At 34.3% G+C, this 17,996-nt stretch overlaps 1 protein-coding gene across 7 annotated transcripts in view; it reads left to right on the top strand.

Moving 5' to 3' along the window:
• Positions 1-17,996, top strand: part of Csmd3 (CUB and Sushi multiple domains 3) — a 1,145,339-nt gene that overhangs the window by 887,314 nt on the left and 240,029 nt on the right. For all 7 annotated transcript variants that reach the window (XM_052747788.1, XM_052747786.1, XM_052747792.1 and 4 more), the window contains 2 exons: positions 3,238-3,425; positions 10,192-10,386. In XM_052747788.1, the coding sequence (XP_052603748.1) occupies positions 3,238-3,425; positions 10,192-10,386 (383 nt within the window). The remainder of the gene's footprint in view (positions 1-3,237; positions 3,426-10,191; positions 10,387-17,996) is intronic.

Below are 17,996 nucleotides of genomic sequence, written 5' to 3'. Positions count from 1 at the left end.
GTAAGGATTTTATTTGAAAAATTAATATCAACACTAATACTTTACAGTGGGTGATTTAAAAGCCTTGTTGGGAGATCAGTAGTACTGCAGGTCGAGGGTGAGATTTCTCATGGGATATCAAGGGCAACCGAAAGTGGGAAAGGTCCAGAAGCCTGTTGAATCACAAACTTTGATCTCTATTATTTTTCTTTCTCTCCGTATTTATCACCCCGATTCTCTCAATAGGTTTTTCTTATACTAAAAGATTAAGCAGTCAGTGATTCAATATCGTTTGTCTCATGTTTTCCACAACAAAATTCCCTTTCTGCAGTGTGTGTGTGTGTGTGTGTGTGTGTGTGTGTGTGTGTGTGTGTGTGTGTGTGTGTTACTGGATTTGAGAGAATCTGTCTTCCTAATCACTTTCCTTTTTAGTGTCTCGTTTAATCACTTTCCTTTGTGGTGTCTTATTAAGTCCAGCAGATGAGAAAAATGTGATGGGTCGTTACTAGATCTTTCAACAGAACTTGCTGGATTCCAGAGGCTTTATACGAGAATGCTCTCAAGTTCACATTATTGTGTCATAGCCCCAGGAAGATCGTTGTACGGGAACTGAGTTGGAACTCTAGATCTAACTCTAGACTTGGCACTATCATTTCTGTTTTATTTGAAAAAAATTTTTTTTCCTCATGATATTTTATCACAAAATGTGACTTCTTTCCATTTGAGATTTCAGTGAGGGGATGAGGTTGGCTTGACATTTAGGCCAGAGACAGAAGAGCTGACTAGCGTGAACAGAACTATGTATGGGTTCAGTCCCCAGAACCGCAAAGCAGAGCAAAGGGAAATTATTTCAATAAGACTATAGAGTTCGCACAGTTTAAAGTGACTGAGTTCTTCCTAATTTAAAATTTTGCTCTTGTTTATAAACACTGATGTAACCAATAGATTGATCTACGTAGCTCAGCTGTTCTTTTTACCCCCAGTAATTTAAAGAGGCTTGGGATCTGTATAAAATGTTAAGCCCAAATGTAAAATATTTTCTAACATATTGAAGCCAAGTTGAAAAACAGGTCACTTAAAATCATGAAAATTGGGGGAATTTAGACATTCTAGTTTGATAATTCATAGTATTGAATAAATGATGATGGCTAATGCCAAGGTCGTGACAATGAGATTATTGGTTATTTCAGGCCATTATTACCAGGACTTCCTTGACAAAATAAGATTATTGTTCCCATTTTTTGCTATTGGAAAAACTGCATTTTAAGACAAGAGAAAGCCTCAAGATGTTTGATACAGAGCTTTGTTTCATAAATTAAGTTAGCTAATAACTTGGGGATAAAGGGCTATATGGCAGGAAATATAGAACAGAAATTTGATTTCCAACTCTTTCATTTATTATGTGACATTAAGGAAATCTTTGACTTTTATGGGTTTCAGTATATTCACCAGAAAAATAAAAAACTACAACTCTTTCCTGGCATCTCAGGATTACCATGACCAAATTAATTTTTATGAACATTCTATATTTGTACAAGTGTCCAATCCTCCCAGTGTTTGTGTGAAAGGAATCATTGCAGATAAGAGCCTAAAATTTCCTAAAGAATTTTTTCACTTTCAGCTTCAAAAAAGCTATAAATTAATACATTAAGTATTCACTTAAGGCCAAACCAGAAATTCAGTGAAATATCCGGTACTCAACTTTTAAACGGCTTGTTAGCATTCCAACCACAGGAAATACTGTCCTGTCCTTTGCAAAGTACTTGTTTCCATCAAGCCTCTGGCAGTGAGACAGACATGGAGGTTGTTGTTAAAATAAAAATTTTACAAAAAAGGAGAAAATTCACAAAGCTGTGTTCCACAATGGCCAGTGGAATTGAACCTATTCTGACTTCTGCTATTAAATATCAATAGTTACCAAAGTCCTTGCCTCTGATCCATTAACAGGATTTAAGATCATCTAGTTGAACTTGCAAGCTGCTGAATAAATTAATGTTTGATGTTTTCTTAATTTTCTCACGCTACTCATGACCTTATATAGGAGAAGGCTAGGAATCTCTGCACCACACCCTCTTTCTCCCTGACCATTTATGCACAATAGACTGGTTAGTACTGGAAACCATTATGGATTTCAAAAGAAACAAGTTCCAGAAACTTGACATTTTTGCATTCTGTATATTTGAAATATCTTAAATAAATACAAATATCATAAAGTTACAGCAGATGATATCTTAATATTGACAAGCTTTCCTGACTTCATTTGCAATCATTCCTTTGCAACTAATTGGCTTTTCTTAATGACCTAAATGAGCTCATTTTTTTCCTTCATTGTTTCTGAATCATATGGTACTATCAATAGCTGGGTTATCAATAGATTACCTAGCTCCTAAATATGTGCAAACCATGATCATTATGTGATAATTCTTATGTTTCGTCAGGTGAAAGAAAATTTATAATGCAAAGTATTTTAATAGCTATGAGTTTGAATCATCTACATTTTAAAAGTCATTTACCTCCAGGCTGTGTTGGCTCACACCTTTAATCCCAGCACTCGGGAGGCAGAGCCAGGTGGATCTCTGTGAGTTCGAGGCCACCCTGGGCTACAGAGTGAGTTTCAGAACAGGCTCCAAAGCTACAAAGGGAAACCTTGTCTCAAAAAAACCAAAAAAAAAAAAAAAAAGTCATTTACCATTATCTAACTTTGAAAGTCTATAAGCATGATTTTCTCTGCAGTATTCTAAAAGAAAGTATATACATACTTGGATTTTCATCAACAAAGCTACCTAATACAGCCTACAGTGTATTATTGAATAATTTTAAAACAATTTTTACATTTATCTTTTTATTTAATCAGGTAGTTGATATATTTTAAAGTGGTTGTGATTTCATAACTAACAATGAAAAGAGTTACACCTTTATCATATAAAATACATGGTTAATTAAAAACATAATTGTCACTTTGTAGATACAAAGTAACTTACAAGAGAATAGGCAGGTTAGAAAGTAAAGAAACGAGACTCAAATACACAACTTATTACAAATGTGGTATCCTGTCCTCTGTTAACCCACATGAGCTACTTAAATATCAGGACAGCTTACTACTCATTCCTACTGCTGATTTGCTACTCATGTCCAGTAGTGTTTTTTTTTTGTCAGACAAATTTTTATATCAGATTCATTTCACGGGGTCTATTGTTCTTTTATTCTGCATCTACTGTGGTAAATACCCTTTTAGTAACACGCCACTCTCTCTCTCAGTTTTAGCATAGAACCCAACTATGACTTCCTCTATATATATGATGGACCAGACAGTAATAGCCCATTGATTGGAAGTTTTCAAGACAGCAAGTTACCGGAGAGAATCGAAAGCAGCTCAAATACCATGCACTTGGCTTTTCGGAGCGATGGGTCTGTCAGTTACACTGGATTTCATTTAGAATATAAAGGTAAGTGTGCATACTCAGCTTTAGCATCGTGATTAAACCAGAATTATGTTTCCAGGACGATAATTTTGTGCTGACTCTTGTTAGTTTTAGTAGCATGTGCTTGTGAAATGTGGGATGTGTTCAGTTTAATCTCACAAAAAAAGCTCTCCGTATAGTTTCCCATCAGCAAAAAGGAAATTAACATTTCTCTAATTATTTATTCAACAATATGTAACTGACCACCTGATTGCTAATTAGTATACTGAAGTGAAAGCTAAGGCCCCACAATATTTAAAGAAAAAAGCCACTTCACTGGGGGAACTGACGTTTCATCAAAGGATTTTAATTCAGAGATTTCTTTCAGTGAAAGAAAATGAAAAATAGAAGACTTGTGCTTCAAATAGTGCTTAGTATTTTTAAATATTTTGATATTCATGAGAGAGTTGGCAAAATGCAGTGATAGCTATGTCTCAGAAATGTTTATTTTTTATAATTGTTTTAGAGTGCCCATGGACACTTATAAGGAATGCTTTTTGAATCATGGAGTATTTCACAACTTAATGATTAAGTACATATTATTTTAAATTTGACTGAATACATAATAGATAAATGCTATGCATTATTGGGTTGCCATGTGGTATTTTGAAACATGTATGTATTGTGCAGTATTTAAATTTGTTTCCTTAAGTACTCAATTATATACATTTATATTTTTGTGTTTGGGTGCATGTGTTTGTACATATGTGAGCAGAGGCACATGCACCTGTGTGATTATGTACCAAGACCTAAGAGAACATACTGTTTCCTGCACTGTGGCTCTCCACACCTTACTCCCTGGTTGGTAGGATCTGTCTCTAAACCTGTAACTCCTAATACTGGCTAGACTAATTTCTAGCCATCCTCAGTGATCCATCTCTCTCCTCTATACTCATCACTGGGATTATAAGTGTTCAGGGTCACATTTGGCATTTTGTGTTCTAAGAATGCAAACCAGGTCCCTGAGCTTCCATAGAAATTACTCTTAAGCACTGAGCCAACTACCAAGCCCCAACATTAATTTTCTTTTTTTTTCATTAATTTTCAATAACTGAAAATTATACAGAAGAAAATATAATTGCAAAGCACCCACCCAGCAAATACAGTTAATATGGTAATACAGTATAATATATAACATGCAGGCTCATATATTTGAATACTTAGCCACCAGAGAATGAACTGTTAAGAATGGTTAGAAAGGATTAGGAGGTATGGTCTTGTTGGAGGAACTGTTTCACTAGAGGTGAGCTGGGAGACTTGAAAAGCCCGTTCCAGGCCCAGTGTCTTCCTCTCTCTCTTGGCCTGCTGATCAGGATATAGTTCTCAGCTACTGCTCCAGCACTATGAGTACTCTCATATTCCCACCAAGATTCCTGCCATGATGATAATGGGCAAACCACAGAAACTGTAAACTCTCAATTAAATGTTTTCTTAAATAAGAGTTGCCTTGGTCTTGGTGTCTCTTCACAGCAATAGAACAGTGACTAAGGCATCTATATCATGTACATAATTTATTGTGTTTTCATATAACCATTTTATTTTCATCATTTATATATCACTGTTTTTCCCTACATTGTTGTAAGAGTTTGATAATATTTGAGGCAGATAGATATATTAATTTCTTTATTAGATTGTTTAATACATCTGTATAATAATTTCCTTTTTTCTGATAGAAAGGTTATTTTAGTTTTTACTGCTGGAAAGGAATCATGCAGAAAGAACACTATTCTATGGGTCTTTGTGAATTTATATATGAGAATCTTATAGAGACATTTGTGTTTGTGATAGCAGGATTATTGAGTCAAAGGGTATAAAATTCTTCAATTTAATTCCATATTGCCGGGTGAATTAAAAATATTGAGAGTCTATTCCCATTAATGTTAAACATCAGAAGGTAAGAGCTTTAAGAATTGAAAATTCAGTGCTCTTATTAAATTTTAACATTATTAACCTCATGGTTATTAGGTCTTTGACATTTTATTATTTTTACCCCAGGTAATATTAAGTTGAATGTTTCTTCCTACTTTGCACACTGACATCGTCTTGTTGGATCTGTGCATTCTTACAATCACAAATTTTTCTAATTCACTTATTTTATTTACAGGAAATATTTTATGTCATAGAAATTAATACTGTAGATCACTTATGTTTTAATTACTATTTCAATTCCATCTTTGGTCAATGGAGCATTCTATTTTATTTCTGTATTCCTATGTTGTACAAGTATCTAAAAAATATGTATCACACTTAATTCTTCCTCTCCTTCACAATTTATGTTTTATGTGTTGCTTAAAAATACTCTTCTTATTGCAGATTTTCATAAATGTGTCTTCTTATATTTTTTCTAAAGAACAAAGCTATTTTTTCCACTTTTAAGTCATTAAATTATGTAGAGTTTATTTTCTTTAAACCAGTACTCTAATTTTATGTTTAACATGTGACTAATCAAGTACTTTAGCACCACTTTCTGACAGAGAATGCTGTTGTAGTCAGCTATCAATTTCCTGTGTCAACGTTTAGCTCTCTAGTCTGTTTGTTCCACTGACTTCGTTTTCCGTCTCCAGGGAAGTATTTTCAGAATAGTAAAACAGCAATGATAAAGTGTACACCACCTCTGTAAGTGGAATTTTTCTACTGGTGTATCCAAATGCCAAGAGAGTTACTCAAAACAAGAAAATGTTTATTTTGGATCATGGCTTCACAGTTTTCATGTCGTAGTCTACTGGCTACTGTCTAGTGGTAAGGCAGGGCAAGCGCCTTTGCCTAAGCCTCAAGGTGGCTTAGAAGAAAGAGAAAAGAGGGAACTTAGTGCAGATACAGTCCTCCAGGGCATGTGTCTTCCCATAACCTGTTTCACCTGCGTGGCCCCACCTCCTGAAATTTCCAAAACCTCCCAAAATAGCTCCCTCAGCTAGTGACTAAACCTAAGGCAATGAGCTTGTGAAGCAAGCTTTCTTTCTTTCTTTCTTTCTTTTTTAATTTTGTCCTTGATGCCTGTCACAACATTTTGAACCTCGACTTCATATTTAGAATTAAGCTGCTTCTACATATTGCATTTGATTGCCACCATGTTGAATTAATAAATCATTTGGGAGTAAATTGATGTATGACATTTAATCTTCTCATCTATTAATGCAGCTAGTCTCTCAATTTACTCCTGTTTTCATTAATGTCTTTCAGTAATGCTTTATAATTTTCTTTATAAATTCTTTCTCATTTTAATTAAAATGCCTTTAGTTTGCAGGTAATAAGTAATGCCTTTATTATTAGATTTTCTGGTTGTTCTTAATAATGAAGGCATGGTGACATTTAATAATTTCTTTGTATATTTCTAGTTACTTAACCCTTTTATTGGTTAGAGTATTTTTGTAGCATTTTTGGACTTTCTGTATAAATAGGGGTACTTTTGTTTCTTTCTGTTCTGCTAACTTTTCTTTTCTTTGCTTTGCTTATTTAATTTCAATATTAAATATGTTTAATATTCATGTTAAATATCAGTATTTCTCAACATCAGTCTTTATCCTTGATATTTTTAAATGAACCTAAGTCAAACGTTTAAGTGTGATGGCTACCCTTTATTGGGAGCAACACCAAAAAGGAAACATTTTTAATAAGCCCTTATTGTACTCAAGCTCATTCTGAAGAAATATGAATTAAAAATCAGTTTCTTCTATGACTAACATTTTTTGGCAAAGCAAATTTAAGTAAATTGCATAAAGTCATGCGGCTGAGCAAAAAATATGATAGCCCAGACTCTTATCTAGTGTGTAATTCTATCTTCAGACATTATCTGTAAGGGATAAGCCTGTCCTCCCTGTAGTCCACAGACCACTTTCACACATGGAAAGAATCTTAAGAGTCCAAACCTCGTCCATTTTGTTCATTCCTCTACATTGATTGGCTATCATAGTCCATATACAGAGAAACTATGCAATGATTTTTCTTGTCAGTTGATCCATTTTGATCATCTTAAAAGTGTTATTTATTGTTGTTCATTTGTTTTCACATAATGATAATTAGGATAACATAATAGTAACCTTCATGGGATGTAAGCAGCTTTAGAAATATATTCCCATCCTCCCTGTTTTCAATGAGAATTTAGGTTTGGAATAGTTCCTTGGATCTTCAATGTGAACGAGTATGCATACATCTACAAAGAAGGAAAGGAAGAATGATGGGAAAGATGAAAGTAATAAGTAAGGAAGAAGTGTCATTACTTTGGACCTAGATCTAAGTTCTACCCTGAGTTCCAATTTAGGAAACATTTCTGAAAACCCAGAGGATGAAAGATACAGGAGTAGCATCACACTGAAACGCTCACAGCAAGTTTGGTAATTGACGGCAGCCCAGTTACTCTGAAAACTAAGCGTCGCGTCCTCACGGTCCTCTCACACAATATCATGAAACCGTTTTCCATATACCCTTGCAGTTCTACATAAGTAAAGCCTATTTGCTATATCTCAGCTAAATGCAATTTCATGCCTACTTCTCAACTAATTTACATTCTGTAAGGGGTAAACTAAAGTATCTTAGAATAAGCTGAGAAAAAACTTTATTGCCTAAATTATCTTACTTAGAAAATAGTAGGAAGAAAAAGCTGATCTCTATGATCTGTTCATCAGTTGACCTAACATTAAGGCAAACACAATATATTTTTAATAAAATTAATTCTAAATTTTGTCACTTCATAATCTGTATTAGGTTTTTTCAATTTTTCCAGATATTAATGTTATGGCACACATAGAAATAAACAAGGGCAGTATTATTTAACGGAATTTATTGACTAAGGATTTAAAAATCATAAGATAAATGATTCTATTTCACACTGAAGCTAGCAATAGAAAAATTCTGCAGAAGCAATATTATAAATATGTCAATATGTTCCCTGAAAAGAACAAGGTGTAGCATGAATCTTAACAGGTCTTATTAATAAAATCAAACCTGAAGCCAGGTATTGGGATGAATGCTGGAAGATCAGAGAAGCAGAACAAGCCACAGGCTTCCTCACTTGGCCAGTTCCTCAGCTGATTCTGTTTCCTCAGACTAGAAGTTTCTGAGTCCTCATCCAGAATGAATCTCAGCTGAACTGCTGCTAGAAGCTTAAAAGCTTAACCAGCTCTAGTTCCTGGTTTTCACGCCTTACATACTTTTCTGCTTTCTGCCATCACTTCCTGGGATTAAAGGCGTGAGTCAACATGCCTGGCTGTTTTCAATGTGGCTTTGAGCTCACAGAGATCTGGATGGATCTCTGCCTTCAGAATGCTAGGATTAAAGGTATGTATGCCACCATTTTCTGGCCTCTGTATCTAGTGGCTGTTCTGTTCTCTGACCCCAGATAAGTTTATTGGGGTGCACAATATATCAACCACAGCAAGGTATTTGCATTTTAGTTCCAATGATTTCTTATTGGGAATACAAAATTTCAGAAAGTTTATATAGACTTTGTATAAGGTGCATTTTAGTAAAAGTAACAAAAAATACATTAATATTTTGAATTATTAATCCAAGCCTTCCTTTTCCTCCATGGACTCAGTTCAACTGTAGAAATGTTAGGTTACTATTCTTTTTTAAATTGCATAGGGTTTTTCTACCTCTTCACTGTGAGGTTCTACTTTACAAAATAAGAAAATTAATCTCTGTATTAATGAAGCTCCATTTTTAGTGACAGAGTGCGGTAACCACCCTGCTGGATCTGTTCTGAAAACAGTGATTTTAGTATATTTTATACTTGGAGAACATAGTTGTTCCAGTATATCTCACCGTGGTTGTTTTCAACACTTCCTGAAAGAAAAGCACTCTTTAATTTAATGCTAGTAAAATTGTGTTTTATACACAACTCATGCATACCTCCCCCCAACACACATTGTATCATCTTTATGTTGTTTATTACACCTAGCATAATTAAAAATGATATGTAGATAGCTGTTACTCTATACTGTCTAGGGATCAATGACTAAAGTATCTTAATGATCAGTACAGACATAAACACTTTAGTCCTAACCACATAGTTCACCATAATGTATAAAATGTATCATACTCAAACAGCTGAAAACTTAGGACCTGTGAAGAATGAAAGACTTGAACAAGGACAGACTACACTTTGTTTCTTATGTGTGGCTCCAGTACAATGTTCAGTGTGTAGAGAACTGAAATATTGCTTTTTAAAGAATTCCTGGGCTACAAAGTGAGTTGCAGGAAGGCTCCAGAGCTACACAGAGAATCCCTGTCTCAAAAAGAAAGAAAGAAAGAAAGAAAGAAAGAAAGAAAGAAAGAAAGAAAGAAAGAAAGAAAGAAAGAAAGAAAGAAAGAAAGAAAGAAAGAAAGAAAGAAAGAAAGAAAGAAAAAGAAAGAAAGAAAAATTCCTGGAACTTTTACTGTGTCAGTTTTCATTTGAATTTTTTTTTCAACCTGGTGAATTGACTCCATAGTTATAGGACCCCTGGATACAGCACGCCTTGTTTCATGATGCTATTTCAGAGTGAACTGTGAAGCTGATACGTTAGAAGGAACGTATATGAACGTGTGGACGTGTGTGCATGTGCTAGAGACTGAGCTCCAGGAAAGACTTATCGATGAACCTGGATTAGATTTGGATGTACCTGAGCTGCACGTTGTAGCCCTTTATGTTCTTTTCACACAACTGTGTTCTCTCTCAATGCATGCTGAATATAGCTGCAGTTCTTCAGGAGATGAGCATAATATAAAAAAAGTATCTCAAACCAATTATTATCATACTGACACTGTTTTCCAGCAAAACTCCGGGAATCCTGCTTTGATCCAGGCAATATAATGAATGGTACCAGACTTGGAATGGATTATAAATTGGGGTCAACGGTCACCTATTACTGTGATGCTGGCTATGTTCTTCAAGGGTATTCAACACTCACTTGTATCATGGGAGATGATGGAAGACCTGGATGGAATAGAGTCCTACCAAGTTGTCATGGTAAGAAATATAACTTTGGATTACTTTATATTATTATATAAAATAGCCCATATTTTCAAAGTCATTCTTTTAAAATACAACCTGGAAGTGTGGTATAGGCAATAAGATTTCATGAAGTATTGACAGTGGATTTATTAAAGAAATTCTTTGGAAGAGCTCATATATTCTTAGCTGTCTCTTTGGGAGTGAGCCTGGTTTAACAGGAGAGCTATCTCAAAGCACAGGTATTTATACCTGTTGTATTTACTTTGTATCTTCAGGACTACGTTTGACACAGTTAGATAAATGTAATAATGTGTTGTTTATTAGAACACTTATCTGAAAAAGATACAGAACAATATGCATTTCCCTAAATACGGAGGTATCTAAAAAGAGACACAATATTACAACGTTTTGAAATCATATGCTTGAGTACAACACTGTATTAAAAAGCCTTGCAGGAAGGGACAAGGAAAGGATTTCACTGTAGAATAATACCATAGACATGCTAGTAAGTTGAATGTCCCTAATGCATTGTACAAAGTGGCACAGTGGCTATTAGAAAATGATGTCATCTGGGAAAGAGCTTCCAAGTATGATCACCATCAGTGAGTCATAAAATCAACCCACTTAGTCACAACCATCAATTATGTAATAGAGAATTGAATCAAATATAATTGAATTATAAACAAAAGAGAGAAAAATATTCTAATTCACAGAACAAAGTAAGGGAAATTTTATTTTTGGAACTTTTTAGTTGTGTGAAAAAAGATGCAAACACAATAGATACACACGTGCTTATGTGCATGAATGGGAGTCTATGCAGCCATGAGTCTATTTGGTTGTGTGTATTGGATCATTCTGTAAAAGTAATTTGATTACCTTAGATTTGAATTTAAAAAATTTAAAGACAGGGGAAAAGAATCTTTGATATGATAGTGAAATGAGTGGATTGTCAGTGTCTAACATGCATGTTAATTTTTTCTTATAAAATATATTTGTTTGACACAATTATTTCTGCAAGATTCTTATTTAACGAAGTCACTTGACCTCTTTAATATTATTTTCCCTTTCCTCTAAAATTAGGATAAGTCAGATCTTTGTTTAAACATTGGTTTTGTAAAAAATAAATAACCAAATTTTGATACAACGTTGTAATCCCAGATTTCAGGAGGCTGAGGTAGGAGGTGTCTGAGTTCTCACTGAGCCTGGTCTACATGGCAAAACCCCATCACATAAACAAACAAACAGAAACATCTAATGAGTTAGCTTAATTGTAGGTAGAGCATTAGTAATGCATAGGTAAGTGAATCCTCTAAAACAGAACTATTTGGTGACACCCATATTCCCTAGTAAGTAGGTAATGTCTATATTCATTTTCAAGAGGAGAACAGGCTTAGGTTAGGATCCTTTGACAATATAACCTGGGGAAAGCTGAATTTTGAATTAATGTTTAATAATTCTTTAGACTGCTAATATCTAGGAAATAGACAAAACATACACAGGGGGCCTGAGAAGGCAATTGACAACTATCCCATATTAATACAGGGAGGCCATGATTTTTAGCATTGCCACAAAGAACCCAAGTTTCCAAGACACATGCTTCACTTGGCATTGCCTGATGTGTTCAATTGAGCAAACATCTATCCTTCATTTCACTGTTGTACATATACAATTATCTGTCTTAATATGTGAGTACTCATAATATTTCACCTACACTAATAAAATAGGAAGTCATTTAATAGTTTCAACTTTCTTAAACTATAACAATTTATCATATAACCCAAATGCAAAGATTATGAATAACACTCAAATTTGCTCAGTGGATTCTTTAAGCTCTAAGGAAAAAATAACTTAAAGATCAATTTGTTATAACAACAGTATTTAATACAGTTAGAGAAACAAATCTCTGATTTAGAACTAGACATATTTAATGTTAAATAATATTTTTAAATGTAAGATTAGCTCTGTGTCCTTGTTCAATATTTATATAGTATATCTGATCATAGACTACACTGTATGGTTTATACTATAGTATTTTATGAAGTGGTTCAAAATTGGACTACAAAACTCAGTGTATTTGCTATTGTGATTTTACTATCTCACAAAGAGGATTTAAAATATTTTGGTTGATTAATCAGCACAATAGAAATCTACTTGTTTCCCTAACTGTAATTATGTATAGCACTAGCTGGCTTTCCAAGGTGGTAACAACATTTAAAGGTCAATTATTTCTTAAAGCACGTGTAACAGATCCAGCAAAACTCATTGTTCATGAAAACAAATTGTTATTTTTTTTTTACAAATTGTTATTTTTAAGATCAATTTCCTATTTATTGTTACTGACCCAAAATTACTTATTTTTATTCAATGATTGTCTTCTCTATCCCATTTTAATCACTTTTTCCCCCACGGAAACTGTGTTTTCTAATAAACTTCCTCTGATTTTTATGAAACTTTCTTTGATTCAACCTGATGTCTAAATGTGTAACAACATCTACTGAGTCTCCTAGTAGAAAGACAGTTATGTGCCATCAACACCATTCTTTTCTGTGTGTCTGGATTGTATTCCCATGAATTCTAGTGGTAGCTTCTGCTTTATGTTAGTCTGCTCATGCCTCTGTCCCTAATTTCAAAAATAATAGAGAATTAGGTGGCTGTTCCTCTGCAGTTTTTCGTGCTAGGTCTTATCCAAAGGAAGGATCCTGAGGACTTTAAGAACATAGTCAGGATATCGTGACTGATTGCTAAGGTGTGCTTTTGTATTCAACGATTGTTGGTTGTTAGAAAATGATCCATAATGCCAAAAAGCAGCACTTTGCATGCTCATTTGTCTTGGTGTGCTGGGTATTGAGACCAACACCTTGTGCTGTCTTTTTGATATAGAACTTCAAGAACCTGGTCATGGTTTATAAACTTTTAGAGCACAACTCTATTTTGCTCCTTAACATTTTCTAAGATTCACCCCAGAAAAACATGGAGTGATGGTCTACCAATTCCTGCTTAGCACATGACATTAATTTATATACACAGAGTCTTATAAAATGATTTGTAGACAAGTCTAGGAATTTACAAAGTTTGACTGTTTCAGAAGACAGGTTTATCATCTCTTTTTAGGATTAAGTATTCATTTTAAATCTCAAAAATACGTTTTAAAGAGCTTAGTGTAGACACATTGAGATTATGTTTGTCAGTGGTAGGTCGCAAGCAGTTGCATTCTGCTGCCATTTCTGCTCAGTAATGAGAAACCCTGCAGTTTATCACAGGAGATTGTCACATGTATCAAAGACAGCAGAACAGCAAATCTCTACCCACAGTTTTCTTGAATTTAACATATAGAAAAAATTGTTCTTAGAAAATAATTCCTTTTTATTTTTTTACATTGAAAAGCATCTGCTAAAATAAAATTTCACTGTTAACAGACATATGGGATTAAAATAACAGTCACATGTAAGTATTATTCATAAATTTCTCTCAATATTAAGAAAGGGAATTAAAAACAAATAGGGACATATTCCACATATTTTTCTTAGTATTTGTTTTATTGAATCATGTTGCCTTGATTTATTTCATCCAACGAGACAATAATTTCCATAGAGTACTGCATCCTATATCAGGCTTATATCAGGCCTCTCACTTACCTGGTTCTTCTGTCCTGTTTTTCATACGGTATTTTATAAATTCAAGGATTACTTTTAACGCATACATGGGATTATGTAAGCATCAATTCAAAGTCACCAATGGCTTTGTAGAAAATAATAAACCCCAGAGATGTTATAATACCAAGCTCCACTCCATCTGCCCAAATACACTCTGGTTCTTCTTTTCTCTACATCCATGAATGCTCTCTACCAGTGGCTTCCTTATTTCTTTCAAGTATACATCTTTGTTCTCATTCCAAGATTCTGTATGTGTTGCTCTTAGTCCTAAATACTGTTCTAGTTTGATTTCTGTTGCTGTGATAGACATCATAACCAAAAGCAATTGGGCAAGAAAGCTTTTGTTTTGTTTTGTCTTAACATCTTCCAGACTAAAGCCCGTTTCAGGTGACACCATAGAGGAGTGCTACTTCCTGACTTGGTCTCCATGGCTACTCAGCCTACTTGTTTATTACTCAGAACTACTTACTCAGAGGTGATACAGCCCACCAAAGGCTGGTGTCTTCCACATAATCATCACATCAATCAATCATCATCTCATCCGCAGACTTGACTATGTATAAATCAGATAGAGGCATTTTTTTCAGTTGGCATTCCCACTTCCCAGATGACTATATATTGTGTCAAACTGACACAAAATTAAGCCTCACAAATGACTTGACTATCTTTCTCACTTGTTTTAAAATATAAGCACTTGTCTTCTAGTTAAGAAAAAAAAAATCCTACTTACATATGCCCTGATTCATAGGTCTCTCAGAATGGAATCAATATCTATATTTGAAATCGAAACTCTATGCCAATAATAAAAATATCTCTGAGATAGATATATATATATGTCTATCTCAGAGATATTTTTATTATATATATAAATCCCCAGGTACTCTAAGGGTCTCAGAATTTGGAAAATAAATCATAAAATATAGAAGTACTATGATTGTAGCAATGCAATGTACTTGACATTTGCCAATACAGTGAGAAATGAATGGACAGACATAATAACCTAGAGTAACCCTAACTGCTAAAAAACCATTGGCTTACCAGATATTACAAACTGATCCCTTCATTTATTCATTCTATATGGCAGCCATTTTAAAAAATGAGACTTATATATCTGGTCCTGCAGTAATATTGGCCATGAGGACAGAAGTTAGCCATATGGGTCCTACCCTTTCAAGTTCACAGTCTGAAAAGCACAGACAAGGGAGCGCTATATTCACAATGAAAACAGAAGAGCGTGGAGATGAGTCTGACTAAGTGAAAAAGATTTTAAGTTTTGCTGTAGTCCTAGAAGTGGGAAATAATGCTATGTTACAAATGAGGAAAAAAGACAAGATAAAGTCCAGTTATTGTTCAAAGGCATGCTTTTTAACACTTATTGTGGAATGTTGATCTTACATAGGGAGAATTTTCTTGGTTTTTTATCTCTACCATCTCAGAGTGTCCAGAATATTTTTGTTGGTATTTTAGTACATTCATGCAACTACACAGAATATCTGAAACAGTAATTTATTGAAAATAGACACACTTAGTTAGTACAGCATTAGAGCTTGAAATTTTTTAGGTAATGGGCCCCACATCTGGATCATGTGTTCTTGGTGGAGTCCAGAGGGAAAGAAGTCAAGTGTGGATGCTTTCCTACAAGAAACAAGAAGACAGAAGTGAAGGTGGAAATGGACTAGAGAGAGAGGGAATGGGGATCCCAAATTCATCCTTTCTTGTTAACTTATACCCCAAATAAAAATCCAGTTCCCCGATAATAGCACCAGTCTGGGGAAGAGGAGAGGGCTTGTGTGACCTGACTGCCTCTTAAAGGGACTATCTTTCAGAATTTGTCCTGAGCATTGTGTTTCCAATATAGAAATTTAGCAAACACATTCAAATTGTAACAATTTAAAAAATATATTACAAATGGATGCATGGTGTCAAGAATAAGTGGCTAAATTAAAGGTTTTCTATTTATCTCTGGAATGTTACTTTAGGCTAAATATGGGAGTTAAATGAAGATGAATTCATACAAAAAGGTTAATTAAATGCCTAAAATGTGTTTCTACATTTCATCTAAAATATAACTTTGAGTAGAAAAATAATGTCCTTAATAGATAGTTTTAGACACAATTCTAACAATTCTTTTGAAAATTTACACTGCTGTTTTTAAGAGGTTCATTTCATTAATACTAATGTAAATCCTATTTTATGCTGTAAGTACTCATTAATTTACCAATCATCTCTAAGTCTGACCATGGATTTGTGGTTGCAAAAATATATTGAGATTAAACCCAATAGCCATCAGACCCTATTGTTCACCTTGGAAACATCAAAAAGTAAAGCCTTCTTACACTCCTAATTGAAGCGAAAACTAGAGAAATTTCAAGATGTCCATTCTGTAGTTTTAGTTTTCCAAATTCAATGTGACCTCTAATTCAGAGCCTGTTATAACCTACTTTTGAGGAAATCGCTTTATCTGCATGTTTGAGGATGTATATAGCTGAACTAGCCTTCCTAAATCTTTTGTTGACTTGATGCTAACTAAATTTTTTAAATTGCATTTTACTTCAGTGTGTGTGTGTGTGTGTGTGTGTGTGTGTGTGTGTGTGTGTGTGTGTGTATACACACGTTCCAGAACTTGCATGTAGAGGTCAGAGGACGACTTGGAGGAAGCATTTCTTTCCATCCACATTATGAGACCCAGGAAATGGCCTGAGGCTGGTGCTGTTGCCCACCATGAATCTGGCCTAAAATTCTTATTCCAAATGTCTTAGAGGTATGCAAGACTCTAGAGTGGTGTTCCATTATGAATGTCTGTGGAATTTACCTAGTCTAACAAAATGAGCCTTCGAGTACTTGCTGTCATTTGAAAATCTGACATAATAAAAATAGGAAGATGAAAGATTCCGCAAACAAAGGCCTATTCCTAAATGCCATCTGAGCATCATCAACTGTGTCTGCCTTTCATTGGCAGCACACAGTGATTTTCCTCATAGATACATGACACTGACTATACAATAGTAAATGCAATGTACTTCGTGCTGTGAAAAGACTGGGATAAAGCCAAAGTTTGTTTTGTTTTCCTACTATGGCTGAAAAACTATTACTTAATAGGAAACAGGAAGAAAAGCTGATGCTGTTGAGGACCTGCCATTTTCCAGGCACTCACACATACATTATCTATGCAGTCGGCCTCAAGCATAGCAGGATAGACATCATTAATGTTGTTGTAAGTAAATCCCTGCTGCTGTGCATTCATACTATGTAGAAAAGCCTATGTGCAGAGCAATTTTTCTGAAAATCAATGCTTATTCGATGTGCTTTTTTTTTGTGACCACTGAGCTTGGGCTCATATTTCACCAACATCTAAAGAAGGGTGGTGGAATGTCCTTTATATTTTTATCCTATTTGCATGTCCTAAACTCTCAACTGTCCTGTAATCTATATTTAACTTAGATTTCAAAGATACCTTCTAATGTATTAGGACATTGCATCAACTCTTGATTTTTTTTTCTCCTTACTGCTAAAAGAAATTAAGTCTAGCAGTCACTTTAGAAGCTATGGAGACATTCCAATGGACAAATGGACCAATTAGACAAAAGATCTAAGTGTAGTCAAATCTTACTTCTACCAGTCACATAGAAATTCTGATAACAATTCTTTCTCCAAAACCCAAGAAAGAATGAAAGAGATGTCATTATTTAATAGACACATCTGGAATCTGACACAGGTTACAGATAATCTGCAGAAGACCGTGAAAAGAGTAAAGAGAATACCATAAAAACTTTACAGAAAGGAAAATTGCTTAGCATTCGGAGGTAGGTGCCTATAATTCTAGTAATTGGGAGGTTGAAACAGGATGAGAAACTCAAGTTGCCCTTTTGCTATATAGTAATTTTTAGTCCATCTTGGAATATTTGATACTTTTTCTCAAAAATGGGAATTGCTAATACTTAATAATGACAAAGAAAATAATTAAAATATGTT

Source organism: Peromyscus californicus, unplaced genomic scaffold (genome assembly GCF_007827085.1).
Source record: "Peromyscus californicus insignis strain IS unplaced genomic scaffold, ASM782708v3 Scaffold_20__1_contigs__length_68692818, whole genome shotgun sequence".
Classification (NCBI taxonomy): Eukaryota; Metazoa; Chordata; class Mammalia; order Rodentia; family Cricetidae; genus Peromyscus; species Peromyscus californicus.
The sequence above is the reverse complement of the archived record's forward strand: the minus strand, read 5'-3'. Positions and strand labels throughout refer to the sequence as shown.